The sequence below is a fragment of the Sphaeramia orbicularis genome, chromosome 1, assembly GCF_902148855.1.
Source record: "Sphaeramia orbicularis chromosome 1, fSphaOr1.1, whole genome shotgun sequence".
NCBI classification, from domain to species: domain Eukaryota; kingdom Metazoa; phylum Chordata; class Actinopteri; order Kurtiformes; family Apogonidae; genus Sphaeramia; species Sphaeramia orbicularis.
The window spans coordinates 8,645,158-8,661,666 of record NC_043957.1 but is presented as its reverse complement, the minus strand read 5'-3'; the positions used below and the strand labels follow the sequence as shown (position 1 = coordinate 8,661,666).

The 16,509-nt window shown below is 35.3% G+C and overlaps 1 protein-coding gene across 2 annotated transcripts in view; it reads left to right on the top strand.

Annotated features, from left to right (window-relative positions):
* Positions 1 to 16,509, top strand: part of slc43a1b (solute carrier family 43 member 1b) — a 45,159-nt gene that overhangs the window by 9,873 nt on the left and 18,777 nt on the right. For both annotated transcript variants that reach the window (XM_030134472.1, XM_030134390.1), the window contains exons 2-5: positions 6,173 to 6,331; positions 7,726 to 7,900; positions 10,502 to 10,557; positions 10,821 to 10,897. In XM_030134472.1, the coding sequence (XP_029990332.1) occupies positions 6,178 to 6,331; positions 7,726 to 7,900; positions 10,502 to 10,557; positions 10,821 to 10,897 (462 nt within the window). In that variant the 5' untranslated portion in view covers positions 6,173 to 6,177. The remainder of the gene's footprint in view (positions 1 to 6,172; positions 6,332 to 7,725; positions 7,901 to 10,501; positions 10,558 to 10,820; positions 10,898 to 16,509) is intronic.

Genomic DNA, 16,509 nt, shown 5'->3' with positions numbered 1-16,509 from the left:
CCATGCATAAATGACAGAATGTGCCTTTAAGACACAACACATTGGACAGTTCAGTTCCATTCTGTCACACTGGCAACCTGAATAAAAAACATGTGTCTCCATCTATCTGTGACCAACTGTACAGTTACTTTATAGAATAGAATTATAAACTCATGGACCTATGCAGCCATGTAAACAGGTACTAATCTAACCTGGATAGCTGTGGATCAGGGTCAGGTTCTGGACTTGGTGGTGGTTCGGGGTCAGGTTCTGGACTTGGTGGTGGTTCAGGGTCTGGTTCTGGACATGGTGGTGGTTCGGGGTCTGGTTCTGGACTTGGTGGTGGTGTCATCTCTGAACTTCTCTGCCTTCCTGCTCTGCACCTCTGCTGAACCTCTCTCCAATCCCTGTTTTTGTCTTTGCTCCCTTTAACTCAGATCTGCCACTGTGCTTTTTGCCCTGCACTTCTTCTTTTGTTCCATCTACCTCTGTCTTTTTGTGCATTTTCTGCTCTCCTTAAAGGGTCGGCATCTCACTTTCCCTGTATTGTCATTGCCTTTCTGCTGCTGACAGCTTCATCTTCATCTACCTACAACGTATGATTCAGTTTCCTTAACCCTTTCATGCATAGTGGTCACTACAGTGGACAGCTATTCTACAGCTGTTCTCTTGTATATTCGTGGGTTTTGTTGTTTTAGTTCCATATCAGCCAACACAGTGGACACTTATGCATCATCCCATACACTGTAATTCATACCATTACTGTAACTTTGCTGTTCTTGCTAAACCTGATCTGCAGTAACATGTTTCAGTGTAAATCAACTGTTATTTGTTAGGGGAAAAAAAGCTGGTTTTTTTTTTTTTTTTTTTTTGCATATTATCTCCATGAAAAGAGTAATAATTAGCATTAGAATATGTTAAAATGTGAGATTAAAATGTGAGCTGTCAGATTTTATTTCATTGTTTTAATATCAATTCTGATATCGGGTTTTAAACACATTTGTTTACTTCAAAAATTAAATGCATGGACATTTTTGTAACTCCATGAAAAAAAAAACAAGTTGATCACTGTTTTTTTTCATGCCTATGGAGGAATAAAAACACTCAAGAGAAAAATCTTAACTAAGGTTCTCATGATTAGTGCAAGAAAGGGTTAAATCGGAAAGTGATGTTCCCTTTATATATATATATATATATATATATATATATATATATATATATATATATATATATATATATATATATATATATATAGTATATGAGTCAGCAGCTATAATAACTGTGAATATATGTGTGTGTATATTAAAAAAGTAAAATACCTCAAAATACTCAAATAAGATTACAAGCATTTGACTCTGTAAGTCATTGTCAAGTGTCTGTTATCATTAAACCATTAACAGAGTTGAAATAACAGAGTTGACATTTTCTTCCATTTTTGACCTTAACTCCATGTGCTGATGAAAATGAGATACCACATGGCATGTCTAAAAATAAATTTTTTATAGATTTTATCATATCATTGGTTTCTAAAGGTTTCATGACTGATTCACCATGATTTAACAATAACAGAGTTGACAAGTATTTAATCTACTATTGGTGTATCCTAAACATTTTGTACAAAACAATGGGAGAAGAAAAATGATCTACCTTAGTGCCTTCAACATGTTTTCTGCCAAAGGAAGTAACATCACAATATGCAGGTCTCATGTTTTCATATGAATGCTATGGAGATTTTTATGGAGTTTTAGAACAGTGATAACAGAGTTGAGCAGAACGTAGAGACAGACACAAAACATAATTATGAAAATAGATATTCGGTGCAACTGATTTTATTGATGTTATTAGAGTGAGCACAAAAAAATGAAAATTATATTAAATTATTTCATTGTAATTCAAGTTCAATGTCTGAATCCTGAGCTGAAGACAGTCAATTGTGGATGAGGTTGGACTTCTTAGGCTAATATTTTCTGTATACACTTTGTCAAAAATAAACAAAAAGCATTATTATTTGTTAAAGTTTGATTCAATTATTAAAAACTGATTCAATAAAGATTTGTCTGGGGAGAAAAATACAACGGGTGTATCTGCGAGACACCAAATGTACCCCCAACTCTGAAATGGCCCATATACATACCAACACCGTAACTGGAACACGTGGAGCTGTGGAGGAGTGTGTGTCTGCAAAGATTTATGTTGGCGTCAGGGTTTCGTCAGAGCATGAACTCGAATTACAAACAGAGAAAACCCACGGAGTCTAATCTGCACAGTTTGTTTGCTCATCTCAGAACAGTATGCTACCATTTGTTCACTTTAAACGTGCCAAACAACCTGTAACTTTAACCCTTAGATCCGTAAGTGGGTAAAAATGACCCAGTATAGGTTGTTTTCTTGCAATATCTTTGTAATTAAAAGTTGTTATTATTTAATATTCCTCAAAAAACATATAATTGACATCATGCCATTTACATTTTTAACATACCTTTTATAGATTTCATGAAATTGTAGGGGTTTTTTTATCACTACCTTAAGATTCCATAGGTGGGTCAAAACGATCCGCTTTCATTTTCAATGGAATTTCATCTGAACCTGTGATTGATTCAACAGCAAAACCAAAGAACTCACTCACAAAATGGATGTTGACATTGTTTCATTTCTGTTATATACTATATATTACATATTAGCCTGTATATATTTAGCTTTTCAAAATGTCAAAATATGTTTAAAAACATCTTAAAATTGTAAAAAAAAAAAAAAAAATCTCAAACATGAAATCATTCTTTTGTGAACCAAAATATAATATGTATAACACTAGGTTGCAAAAAAATGTTTTTTGCAAGTTGTCTAGGTTTTTTCAACTGAATTGGGACCATTTGGCACCGCTAAATCCAAAAATGACATCTGTTTTTCTCAATCAGGTCAGGTTTTTTTGCTAATTTGATTTTGAAAAATTTGATCTTCTCACAAAATTGATTACATTTTTGTGACTTTATCAGTTGATTTTTTATATAGTTCTCACCCAAAATAGGTTTTAAGAGAAAAAAAATCATTTGATCACTTGATTCCTGTTAGGTACAATGGTGTATTCACCGCAGATGTAGCAGAATACGTCAGGCTTATTTTTGCAAGATCTTCTAGTCGAAGCCATTTCATTCACCTGTAATATTTTAAAAAAAACCATTAATCATAAATTGGCAAAAGTAAAATCTTCAGAATTTGTTTATTGCAAGAAATATGAAAGAATTTTGTATCATATGATGTGAAAATGCCCATAAATGTAAGCAAAAATGTTAAAAAGCCAATATGTAGCATAGTTCAGAAAGTTGACCTGATTGAGCAAAATTAATGTGATTTTTGGATTCAGCACACCAAAATTATCTTAAATCAGCTCAAAAAACTTAAACAGTAAATTTGTTGTTGACCAGTGTAATTGTTTTTAGCATGACAAAATGGAAAAGTGGTATAAAAACACACTGATTTTAATATGGGTCACTTTGATCCATTTATAGGCTCATTCCAAAGAAACTGATATACTAAAAATGTTTATCCTGATCCAACTTTCAGAGGAACAGTGGTTTATTATTCACTATTCCACAATCCTGTAGTTAATTTATTGTCTTAACTTTTGGCCATGGCTCTGTATTATGGTGTTTGTCTGTGTTCACCTGGTTTCTTTAACTTTCACCCTGGATCATAGATCATAAAGAGAAATAATAATCATAAAGAAATAATGATTTGATATCATGATTAACCCATAAAGACCCAGTGCTACTTTTGTGGCAATCAAAAAATGATTTTTTTTTCTGTATTTAACCTTTCTTAAGTGTTTTATAACCATTGATTATGATATCATCCCCTGTATTTTCTGTTTTGTTTTTTGTAAGTAAAAAACATGTCTTTTCCTACATTTAATTCACTGAAAATGTAGATGGTCAGAAAAGATCAGATTAAAGTTGAAGGTTATTATATCAGACACAGAGAAAACTGAAGAAAAACTGTGTTTTTCAGTCAAATCTATCATTAACTGAACATAAACCCAGTGTTTCCATCCACTGTCGTTGATCCAACTCCATGGGTTTTACTGATGAATTGATGTTGTAGAAGATAAACGGTGTTTCCACAGTAACTACGGAGCCTCTGAATGTCCAAATGGGTCATACGTGACGACCATGAAAAGACGACAAACTGTATTTTACACCAATTATTTACATGTATTGATAGTGGATCGCCAGGCATAATATTGTTTGTTTGTTTTTTTAAATACACTTCTTTTTCTTTAGACTTTTCGGGTTGTTCATGTTATTTCAGATTTTTAAAGAAACTTTGTAGATGTAGCCATTTTTAAAATGTAATTTTACTTTTTTCACTGTTATTTTACTGGTCTGGCCCATTTGTGACCATATATGGCTATACAATGAGTTTAACACCCTTGGTCTATATAATTAACCCATAAAGACCCAAACATCCACTAGCGAAGAAAACCTTCTACTGATCTAAAATGTATAATATCTGTTAATCCACTAATCCTATCAATACATGTAAATAATTGGTGTAAAATACAGTTTGTCATCTTTTTATGGTCATCACATATGACCCATTTGGACGTTCAGAGGCTCCGTAGTTACCATGGAAACACATTCATCTTCTACAACACTGATTCTCTGGTAAAACCCGTGGCGTTTGATAAATAACAGCCATCTTAGACACTTGTTTTATGTTCAGTTAAGGTGATATTTTCCAAAAAAGTCACTTTTTCTTCATTTTTTTCTGTTTTTTGGTATAATAATCCTCAAGTTTAATCTGAGCTTTTATGAACATCTACATGATCAGCAAATTAAATATTTGAAAATACCTGATTTGCACCGGTAAAATGCAAAATACAAGGATTATTTCAGAATAAATGATGACTTTTCCCTCAAGAAATGTTAAATATAGTGGAAAAAATCATTTGGGAAGTACCACAAAAGTAGCACTGGGTCTTTATGGGTTAAATACTATGAATATCTTATACAGGTGGATGACAGACATGTTGATTGAATGAATGTCCAGTGCAGACGGAGACATTGGTGTGTGCAGTGACTCTGATTCTGTCCTTCAGTAAAACAAACCCATGTTGTCACAGAAGGGTGACTCTTTCTATTTCTGTCATCTACAGATTCTCGGCGTGTTACCATGTGGTGACTCAGTTTGCTGAAGCAGCTCCAACACCCTCACCCGCTACATTTACATTTCAGACCTTTTCCAAATATTTACCACGGAGCCCCTCTGGCTGACCAGGACACTCGTTCTTTGATTTGTAGAACAACCGGACTATTTCAGAGCTCGGGCCATTCGATCCCTGCTCAGAGGTCAAACAGGGTCAAACTCCGCCTTCGTTGTCTCAGTTACCCATCATCTCATTAATACTTCCTCTCCCTCCAGGTTTCTTGGCAGGATCCAAAGTGATGTAATGTGCATTTATATACCACCATAGAGTATTTTACGGTTTTATTTTCTGAGCTCCAGATGAATGGAATATTTGGATTTACTTTCCTCATCCACAGTTTATGAATGACAATGAATTACATGTACATTATAACTTACAGATCACAGTGGATCTACAAATACAGAAAACATTTAGGAACAGACAGCATATTGGTAAATAAATAAGGAAATAAAATAAAACTGAATTTAGAAATTAGTAAAAATAAATAAAATCAGACAGAGACGTCAAGGATTCAGTATAATTTAAGACAGGTCTCCAAGTTTGACTCAGGATTAAAACCAAGGCTTTAAACATAAAAGAAATAATGATTTGATGTTCTAATCATAACTATTGATACTGACAGAGGTGGGGGGGGGTTGTTGGGGGGGGGTTCTATTTATATCATTTTATATCCTGTTTTTTTGTTTGTTTTGTTTATATTTGTCATGTTTTCTCATTTTTTCTTCTTTTTGTCGACTTTTTTTTGTCTCATTTTGGTCTTGCTTTTGTTTCATTTTAATCTTGTTTTCACTTTCACCTCAAATTTTATCCTCCATTTTGTTTTTGTTTAATTTTTGTCTTGTTTTGTCTTTTATAAATCAGTTCATCCCTAAATCTTAGAGTCGTGTTGTTGCTGAACTTGTCCACGATCCTCCGCATGTTTTTTTTGTTTTGTTTTGTTTTTACAAACAGAGCAGCGTAATGCTTCTTCCCTTTTGTCTGTGTTTGCAGCCGTCATGGCTCCCACCTTGGCTCAGGCGTACCGGCGGCGGTGGTGGATGGCCATCACCGCCATCATTGAGAACCTCCTGTTCTCCGCTGTTCTGCTGGGTTGGGCCTCGCTGCTCATCATGCTAAAGAACGAAGGCTTCTACTCCCACCTCTGCTTCAGTAAGGCATCATTTAACCTTGTTCTTATTGTTGATCATCGGCAACAATCCCACTCCTCATCTACACCAACCTATCACAATCTCTTCTATGACCTGTGTCTGTTGCTGTCATGTTAAAGTGTGATATAATGAGGGAAAAAATAAAGAATCAGATGCTATATTACAACACACATAGGTTTGGACTGACAAAATGGCTAAAAATACACCTTAAAAATATTATATTCAATCAAATGCATCAGAATCTGAGATCTTATGCTCAAAAACATGTTTTTTAAAGTCGCAGTGCCCTTTGACCTACAGGGGTTGGACAAAATAATGGAAACACCTTCACCTCAAGATGATAATGCCCCAGTCCATACAGCTACAATTGTTAAAGAATGGCATGAGGAACATTCTAATGAAGTTGAGCATCTTGTATGGCCGGCACAGTCCCCAGACCTCAACATTATTGAGCATTTATGGTCAGTTTTAGAGATTCAAGTAAGACGTCGATTTCCACCGCCATCGTCTCTAAAAGAGTTGGAGGGTATTCTAACTGAAGAATGGCTTAAAATTCCTTTGGAAACAACTCACAAGTTGTATGAATCAATACCTCGGAGAATTGAGGCTGTAATTGCCGCAAACGGCGGACCTACACCATATTAAATTATATTTTGTTGACTTTTTAAGGTGTTTCCATTATTTTGTCCAACCCCTGTATGGTAACTGAAACCCAATCAGTTTCCATTTTGAGTGAATGGTTGTGCAAATTTCAAGAAAATCCATTTAGGCATTTCCTCAGATATCATTTTTTCAGTATGTTATGAGGACAAATACACGGACTAAATCTAAAAAGAAAGAAAGCTACGTTTATAATATGTATTTGACATATTCATTCTGTTAAAGGAACAATATATACGGTATTAAAAAAAAAAAAATAAAGTATTTGCTTTTTAATCTCCAATGGCTGAATTGATCTTTAGAATGATGATAGCAATAAAAGCACCTCAAAAATGGGCACATTTATTGACTTTCTTGCTTACCTACAGTACATTCACGGTGAGAGTCTGTACATTCAGAAATAGGATGGAAATTATGTAAAAATTTCATAACAAAGTGAAAATGACATAAAAGATGTAACAAGATGCTATATTTTTCTAGTATAAATGTAGTGAAAAAAAATGATGAAGCATGACACAAAAAAGACAGATATATGAAGTGAAAATGGTGTAAAAGATGCCAGCAAGATGAAAAGAAATAAAAAAAAAAAAACTAGATTCCAGTAATTCCAGATAGAAAGACGGATGGCTGGCCTGGCTAGAAATCTTCCACCTGATTGGAGGCTTGTCTTCACCCTTCGTCCCTCCATGTTTCATCCTTCATTGTAACAGCTTTATTTCCTCTGATCCCAATCAGAGAATGAGACCAACGCCTCCTCCTCACACAGCGAACGGTGGCCGAGTTGTGTGGAGCAGGAGGAGATGCTGAACCTGGGCTTCACCATCGGATCCTTCCTCCTCAGTGCCGCCACTTTACCGCTGGGGATCCTCATGGACCGATTCGGACCACGGCCTCTGAGGCTCATCGGCAGGTACGGGGTTAAAAATACAGGGTGTCCACAAAGTCTCTTTACAATTTAAAACATTTATAACAAAAGCAACTGATGAGATATGTTCATCAGATTTGTTCTATGTACTCAGTGGTTGTCAGAGTTTTTAATCACTGTCATGGACCAAGCAGTCAAAGCGCAAAACACAGGTTTAAAGTTCTGGAAAAAGGGATTTAGTTCCCAGAAAAAAATCTTGACAAAACAGACAACTGAAAAGGGAGTTATAGGGCCCTTAAAAGAGGTCAACAAAATATAACTCTACTGAAGAAAAATACCAACAAGACTAGACATCAACTCAACTAACAGACCCACCAGACTGAGGCTGGGGCAGTATATACACCAAAAGAGCAAACCACAGTTAACACACAGGGGGAAGGAAATAGACATAAACTAAAACTAACACAAAGAAACCCTAATCCCCCCTCTGATGTACATGCTCTTGGTCTGGTCCATGGGAGGGACTTCACCATAAAATCCTGCTCCGCCCTCAGCCCCATCTTTTGTCTGTAGCAGGATTTGCCATCCAGCAGCCAGGTAACTCAAAGAAAAGAAAAATTAATTAATAGCAAAATGACAAACAATGTAAACTAAATGTGCATGTTCCATCTAGTGACAGTGTATTATTGAAGTGCTAATAAATCAGTTTTAAACTAGAAGCACTCGAAGAGCGCAGACCTCCGCCAAGGCTGATCAGTGGGCCCCCCCCCACCCCCGATCACCCCCAAAAGTTAATCATTTCTTCCTTATCCCATTTCCAACAAACCCTGAAAATTTCATCAAAATCTGTCCATAACTTTTTGAGTTATGTTGCACACTAACGGACAGACAAACAAACAGACAAACAAACCCTGGCAAAAACATAACCTCCTTGGCAGAGGTAACCAAAAAACAGAGTGTTGTATGTATGTATACTAAGTGACTGCGGCTCAACATAACCCAACATGTGGTGGTGTTTGAGTGTGGCTGCTGCAACCTTTTGTGTGGCTGTGGGCACGGCCATCACAATCACATTGTTGGATCATGTGCAATCAAATCATTGGTCCATTTTTCTTTAATGAGAGACCAATTACTGCAAAAGTTGATCTTTGACCTTTTGACTGAATATGTTTCACCACAACTGGATGACCTTCAGCCAACCATCATTTTCCAGGTAGACGGTGCACCGCCACATTGGGTTTTGCATGTTGGTGGGTTCTAAATCAAACATTTACACACTGGTGGATCGGAAAGGATGGTTCAATTCCCTGGACACCTCGTTCACTAGATATCACTGCCCTGGATTTCTTTCTAAGGGGTTATATTAAAGATATCATGTATGGAACAAAGACATGGGACATCAACGACCTGAAGACAAAGATCAATGATACACCGTAAAAACAGAGTGTCAGTTTAACCCTTAGAGTATTACAGTAAATTTTCAGTGTTAATTCTATTCAATTCAGTGTCGAAAATGACAATGAAATGTGGAAAAAAATATTTAACACTGTGGTGTTTTCACGCTGTTGAGAGTAATGTGATTACACTTCATAGAGTTATTTTTACTCCAAAGCTAGTTTAACCCTTTCATGCATGAATTATGAGAACCTTAATCAAGATATTTTTTTTCCTGAGTGTTTTTATTCCTCTTTAGGCATGAAAAAAAAAAAAAAACAATGTGATTGATTTTTTTTTTTTTTTTTTTTTAATCAACCTGTTTTTCATGGAGTTACAAAAATGCCCACTCAGCTACACCATGAATTTTATTCTTGAAGCAAAGAAACATGTATTTAAAACCCAATATCATAAAGTGATATGAAAACAGTGAAATGAAACCATGTTTAATGCAGCTAATCTGATGTTTTCTCACATTTTAAAATATTCTAATACTAGTTATTACTCACTTCATGGAGATAATATGCAAAAAATTAACATTAACAGTTGATTTCCACTCAAGAAACAATCAAGAACAGCAAAGTTACAATAACGGTATGAATTGCAGTTTATGAGATGATGCATAAGTGTCCACTGTGTTGGTTGATATGGAACTAAAACAAAACCCATGAATATACAAGAGAACAGCTGTAGAGTAACTGTCCACTGTAGTGACACTATGCATGAAAGGGTTAAAAATGACTATAATGTTTTAATATTTATTTCGCTGCAGTGTTATTTTTAACATTAGTTAGTTTAACATTAGTTTGCACCCTGTGCCTATATTGGTGTGCTGATATTACTTTCCATAGAGCTATAAATACTCTATCTAGGTTAAAATAGCTTGACTCTGAAATATTGACACTGCATTTTTTACTGTGTACCTTTGACACTACTGACGAGGCAATGATACAGCCAACATGGAAACAAATCCAGTACTGTCTGGATGTGCTTCATCCAACTAATGGTCCCATATAGAGGTGGATTAAATGAGGCAAAAAAAACCCAAAAAACTTCAATATCTACTACTTTCATTTTATAATAATTTCTAGAGATTTGCTTTTGTGATCAGATTGTTAAATTGTAAATAGACTTTATGGACGCCCTGTATGTTCAGCCTATGAGATGAAAACCACTATGTGTTCTGAAGGTTTGTTTTTGTGCATATTCCAGCGCTTGTTTTGCTGCTTCCTGTGCGATGATAGCCGCTGCAGCATACGACCCAGAAGGTAAGATAACAATTTATACTTATGCATGACCAAATCCATATCATCTTCGTCTTCATCACTAGAACAGACTCTATTTATCCCATTATCATCATCATCACTATAGCTTTTCTATTATTTTGTCTTATATACTTATCGTAAAGAGGAATAAAAAAAATCAAACTGCAAAGGAAGAAGTGGATGTAAAAGCTTTGTTGTAAAAATGACTTCTTGGTTAGTTCCATTGTAGCTTAATATACTAACTTCTGATTTCCATGTTCCATCAGTGTTGTCTGTCCTCATCTTCTTCGCCGTCGCCTTCAATGGCTTTGGAGGAATCTGCCTGACCTTCACATCCCTCACCGTATGATTCCAACTCTCACACAAACAAACACAGAATAGAAACTAGATGAAAAGTAGATGAAGTGATGTCTCATCGCTGCTGGTGACGGTCAATAATACAGAGCTGTTGTCATTTGTCATGTGGCAGTGGAAGTACCATGTAGTACTTGTTTGCAGTAGGTTCTTGAACTATCTGTGCAATATGCTGCGTCCCATAATGCATCACTGTCATCTTGTTCTTCTTTGGTAGAATGGTAGGTTACAGTTAGCATAGTTACCTACTACAGAGGAATTCGTTCTTTACCCAGAAAGACCCAGCGCTACTTTTGTGTCAGTTCCCAAATGAAATTTTCTCTATAATTAACCTTTCTTAAGTGATTTATCACCATTTATTATACTTTTATCTTCTGTATTTTGCATTTTATCAGTATAAATCAGGTATTTTCCTGTATTTACTTTACTGATTATGTAGATGTTCATAAAAGCACATATCAAAGTTGAGGGTTATCATATCAAAAACAGAGAAAACTACAGAAAAAGTGACTTTTTCAGTAAAATATATTATTAACTGGACATAATTCAAGCATTTCTATCCACTGTCATTGATCCAACTCCATGGGTTTTACTGGTGAATCAGTGTTGTAGAAGATGACGGTGTTTCCACATTCCCTACGGAGCCTCTGAAAGTCCAAATGGGTCATATCTGATGACCATGAAAAAATGACAAACTGTGTTTTACACCAATTTTTTTTTGCCTGGATTAATAGGATTTGTGGATCAACAGGTATTAAACAGATTAGATCAGTAGATGCTTTTGGTCGGTGATGGATGTTTGGGTCTTTATATTTATTTTCGTGCAAATGATCATTTTCAGCAAAAAAAAAAAAAAAAGCAGACCATTGTTGTCTGAAACATGCAAAGTAAGAAAAGTCTGATATATCAAATCAATTTCAAATGATTTCACGCAGATTTTTCAGGTAAACCAAAAACATCACATATTGCACATATACAATATAGTATCCATTATATATGCGTGTAGTATGTAATATGTAATATGTAGTAGTGTTATAGTTAAGACCACCTGAACCAAGACCAAAATATGTCATGTGATTTATAAGGTTCATTTTTCCAACCACCACTACACCACTAAGTACAGGAGAGCAGTCATGCGTCAACCTCCAGCTTGTCTTGAGGATCTTCCGTAGTTCACATCAGATATTTAATCCCGTCATCGTGCTATGGGGCTGTCCCGAGTGTCCACCCATTTAGACATGCCTGGAATACGTCTTCAGGGAGATGTCTTTAAGGCATCATAAATATAGATCCTAACTACCACAACAGATGGTTTTCAAGACAAAGAAGCAGCTCAACTTCAACCTCCTCCCGGATGCCAAAGACGTCTGATGAAATTCAGACTCTGGATTTCATTATTACTGATGAAACTGTTTCAGTTGCATATTTTTCCAGCAAAGAAGTTTTAAATGAAGTAAAAAAATAAAAATTAAAAAAAAGACGCTGTATATACTGTAGTTATGCCTCTCCTATATATGGATTGGCCTCAACTTGTTTAAAAGTGGGTCTACATCAGCAAGTTCAGTCTCATTTAATTATATAGTTTTTTTGTTATTTAATGTCAAAATATCATATGAAACAACTGGTCATTCACGAGTTCAGTTTGGAAAAATACTTTGAAATCACTTATATGTGACATGATAAACCAAAGCTTTTTGATCATTTTGTTAAAAAATTCAAAGCATTGTTGGTGATTATATTATGTCCATTTTATGAAATAGCATTTGGTGCAACCAGTAATAGCAATATTTGTATTCTCTTCTCTCTATCTTACATTTAAAATAAGGTATTTAATATCTGTGTCTGGAATATAAATAACTGATACAATATGCAGAAATGACCCTCATGTCAAAAACCATTTATTAGTTTTAAGTGATTTACAGGATGAATGAGTCAATGAGTAACTAATGTTTAACATTGACTCAGCCATGACCACTCATGCACCCACAACTCCGCCCCCCTTGTCCAAATATGATCATGTGTGACTCCAAAGAGCAAAGATGGCAACAGTAAAAATGCAAAATTAACTGTCACTGTGGTTCTGTCCGCTCAGTGTTGAAGATGACAGTATATTCACGTTCAATACAAAGCCTCTGAACGTCCAAATCGGTCACATCTGATGACCGTGAAAAGACGACAAACTGCATTTTACCTGAATTATTCGTATGTATTGATAGGATTAGTGGTTCGATTGTTGTTAAACATTTTAGATCAGTAGATGCTGTGGTCTGCGATGGTTGTTTAGGTCTTTGAGGGTGAAAATACAGCAACAGCACCACCTCTTAGTTTCTCTGTATGATTTTACATGGATGCCACAGTGTGTATTTGCTTTACGTTGGTTGATTACATTCATCCAAGTTCCAGAAACAGTCTGTGGGGTTGTATGTTTTTGTCAGACAGATAAGCGTTGGTAAACACAACACAGACATGAGTTGTTGTACTCAGGTGAACTGACATCTTCTCATAGAATGAAAGATTAACTGACTCAGGATTTGTCACGTTGGTAATGTTTGTTGAGAGCAGGAAAGTCAAGTCTGATGAATCGAACATTCGGACCTCTGTTTGTTTTATAAATCAGAGCTGAAGTTAACACATGAAGACCCAATGCCACGTTTTTGTCAGTTCCCAAATGAATTTCTCTCTATTTTTAACCCGTCTTATGCAATTTATCAACAGTTATTCTTATTTTATGCTTTGTATTTTGTATTCTTCAGTGGAAATCACATTTTCCTATATTTAATTTATTGATCATGTAGATCAGGGGTGGTCAACCCACGGCTCCGGAGCCACATGTGGCCCTTTCATTCTTCTGCTGCGGCTCCCTGTGGCTGTGTGAACATGAATAATGAGTATTTTATTTAAATTAGTTTTATTTTAGTAATGTAATTCTAAATTGAAGTTTATCTTGTAGCATTAAAATAAAACGTGTTTAATTTTGTGTTGGTTTGAAATGCTGGACAGCTGATCTTGAAGATACAGTTGATGATGAAGATGTTCTTGTTCAAATAGACATTGAGTATTTTATTTGAACCCAGTGTTATTTTTTTTTTCAGAGTTCAAAATGTTTTTATTGCATGCAGAAGTAAAATGTGGTTTTCTCTACAGCACTTCATTGATTTCATAAATGCAATACACTTGTTTTTTTTATACATAGCATAAAAGTAAAAAAAAAAATTATATGTGCAGTGTAATCTTCATTTTAGTTGTCATATGGGTTTTGTGGCTCCCAGTGTTTTCTTTTCTGTGGGAAACTGATCCAAATGGCTCTTTTAGGGTTTAAGGTTTCCGACCCCTGATGTAGATGTTCATAAAAGCTCAAATCGAAGTTGTGGGTTTTTATGTTAAAAACAGAGAACATGCAAGAAAAGTGACTTTTTCAGTAAAATATATAATTAACTGAACATAAACCCAGTGTGTCCATCCACTGTCATTGTTCCAACTCCATAAGTTTTACTGGTGAATCAATGTTGTTGAAGATGACAGTGTTTCCACGGTAACTACGGAACCTCTGAACGTCCAAATGAGTCATATCTGATAATAATAATAATAATAATAATAATAATAATAATAATAATAATAATAATAATAATAATAATAATAATGGACTGGATTTATATAGCGCCTTTCTAGACACCCAAAGCACCATAAAAAAATGACAAACTGCATTTTACACCAATCATTTGCATGCACTGTAGAACTGGTGGATCAACAGTGATTTAACTTTTTAAATCAGTAAATGATTTTAATTGCCAGTGGATGTTTGGGTCTTTTTGGGTTAATGTTGAAGTTCTTTGGACTTTTTTGCGTCATGTGACTAGCATCAATAACCCCTCCAGGTCTTGTGAGGGGTAAAAAAGCAGACAGTGTTTGGACTTGGACCTTGGACGTCACAGTTAGATGTATACACTCAGGTCACCAGGCCGCCCTATATCCCTACATTTAAATTCACGCGGCATGACGTCATCGCAGCCCAATGAGGGGTCAGAGATGAAAACACCAAGCAGCCTTAAACCGCCCATGTCACCTTCACTGTCCAGCACTTATCTATGTGTCTCTGAACGCTTTGTGAGACATGAACACGTGGCTAAATGCACATGTTCTTCTGTCTGTGTATTTTAGAAAGCAGCACATGCTGTTCTGCTGGTTCTAAATTCTGCTGCCACTTCTCAACCAATAGGGAAGCAGATCCGTCCACACACCCTCCCACAGCCCACTTCAAGCCTCTCTCTCTTTCTCTCTCTCTCTTTTATCCACCCACTTCCTGACCCAGACTGTGTCCTGGACTTGACATGGTCGCTCTGGCCTCATGGTCCGCGTGTTTGTGGCTGTTTTTATTGTGTGTTATCTTGTCGATAACGCTTTTGCATAACTACACGCTGTACATTCCCAGCTCTCTCAACATTGATATGCTGTGTACTATAACACCCTGACTTAACAAAACACTGCAGGTATTTTAACACCATCACACATTTATAGATTTTACTTAAAACCTATTATTACTTTCTACATATGAAGCATCATGTTCTTACTTTATTCCATATTTAAGCCTTTCATGCATAAATTATGAGAACCCTAGTCAAGAGTGTTTTTAGTCCATTTTAGGCATGAAAAAGCAATGCGATCAAGTTTAGTTTGTTTTTGTTTATTTGTTTGTTTTTTTAAGGAGTTAGAAAAATGTCCACTCAGCCAGACACCATGCATTTAATATTTGAAGCACAGAAACATGTATTTAAAACCTAATATCAGAAAGTGATATGGAATACCATACATACTACATAATAAAAACATTTTTAATGCTGCTAATCAGATGTTTTCTCACATTTTAACATACTTTAATACTAGTTATTATTCACTTCATGAAGATAATATGCAAAAAAATAAAGTTAACAAAAAGAAAATAACATTAATTACAGTCTAATAACAATTAGCAATTGCTTTACACTAAAACATGTCACTGCAGATCAGATTTATCAAGAACAGCAAATGTTAGAGTAACGGTATGAATTGCATTGTATGGGATGATGCAGAAGCGTCCACTGTGTTAGCTGATATGAAACTAAAACAACAAAACCCATGAATATACAAGAGAACAGCTGTAAAATAACTGCCCACTGTAGTGACCACTATGCGTGAAAGGGTTAATTACAAGGAGACAGTGATCTTTATTGTCATTCTAAACATTAATATCCCAGAATGAAATGAAATTATACCAATAAAACAACTTCGCAATAGCAGAAAAACCTACTGTACAACCTTATGGTAATCCCTAAAAATGGTATTATGGATCGTATAATCTCAGGATACTAAAATAAACAAATAAGTTACTCTAGTAATAAAGTATACAAGCTAAAATCAATAAATACATCAAGTAAAATTCATTAACAGAAACAAACAGTTCTATATAATATAAGTGCATCCAGCTACATAGGTGCAGTAAGGCTCAGTAAATTAACATAATTTGATGGTTTTGTAGCATTGCTAAGATTTTCTTTCTGCAACAGGATCCACTAACTTTATTTGCAATATTAGCTGATTAGGATGACAGCTTTATTAAACGTTTTA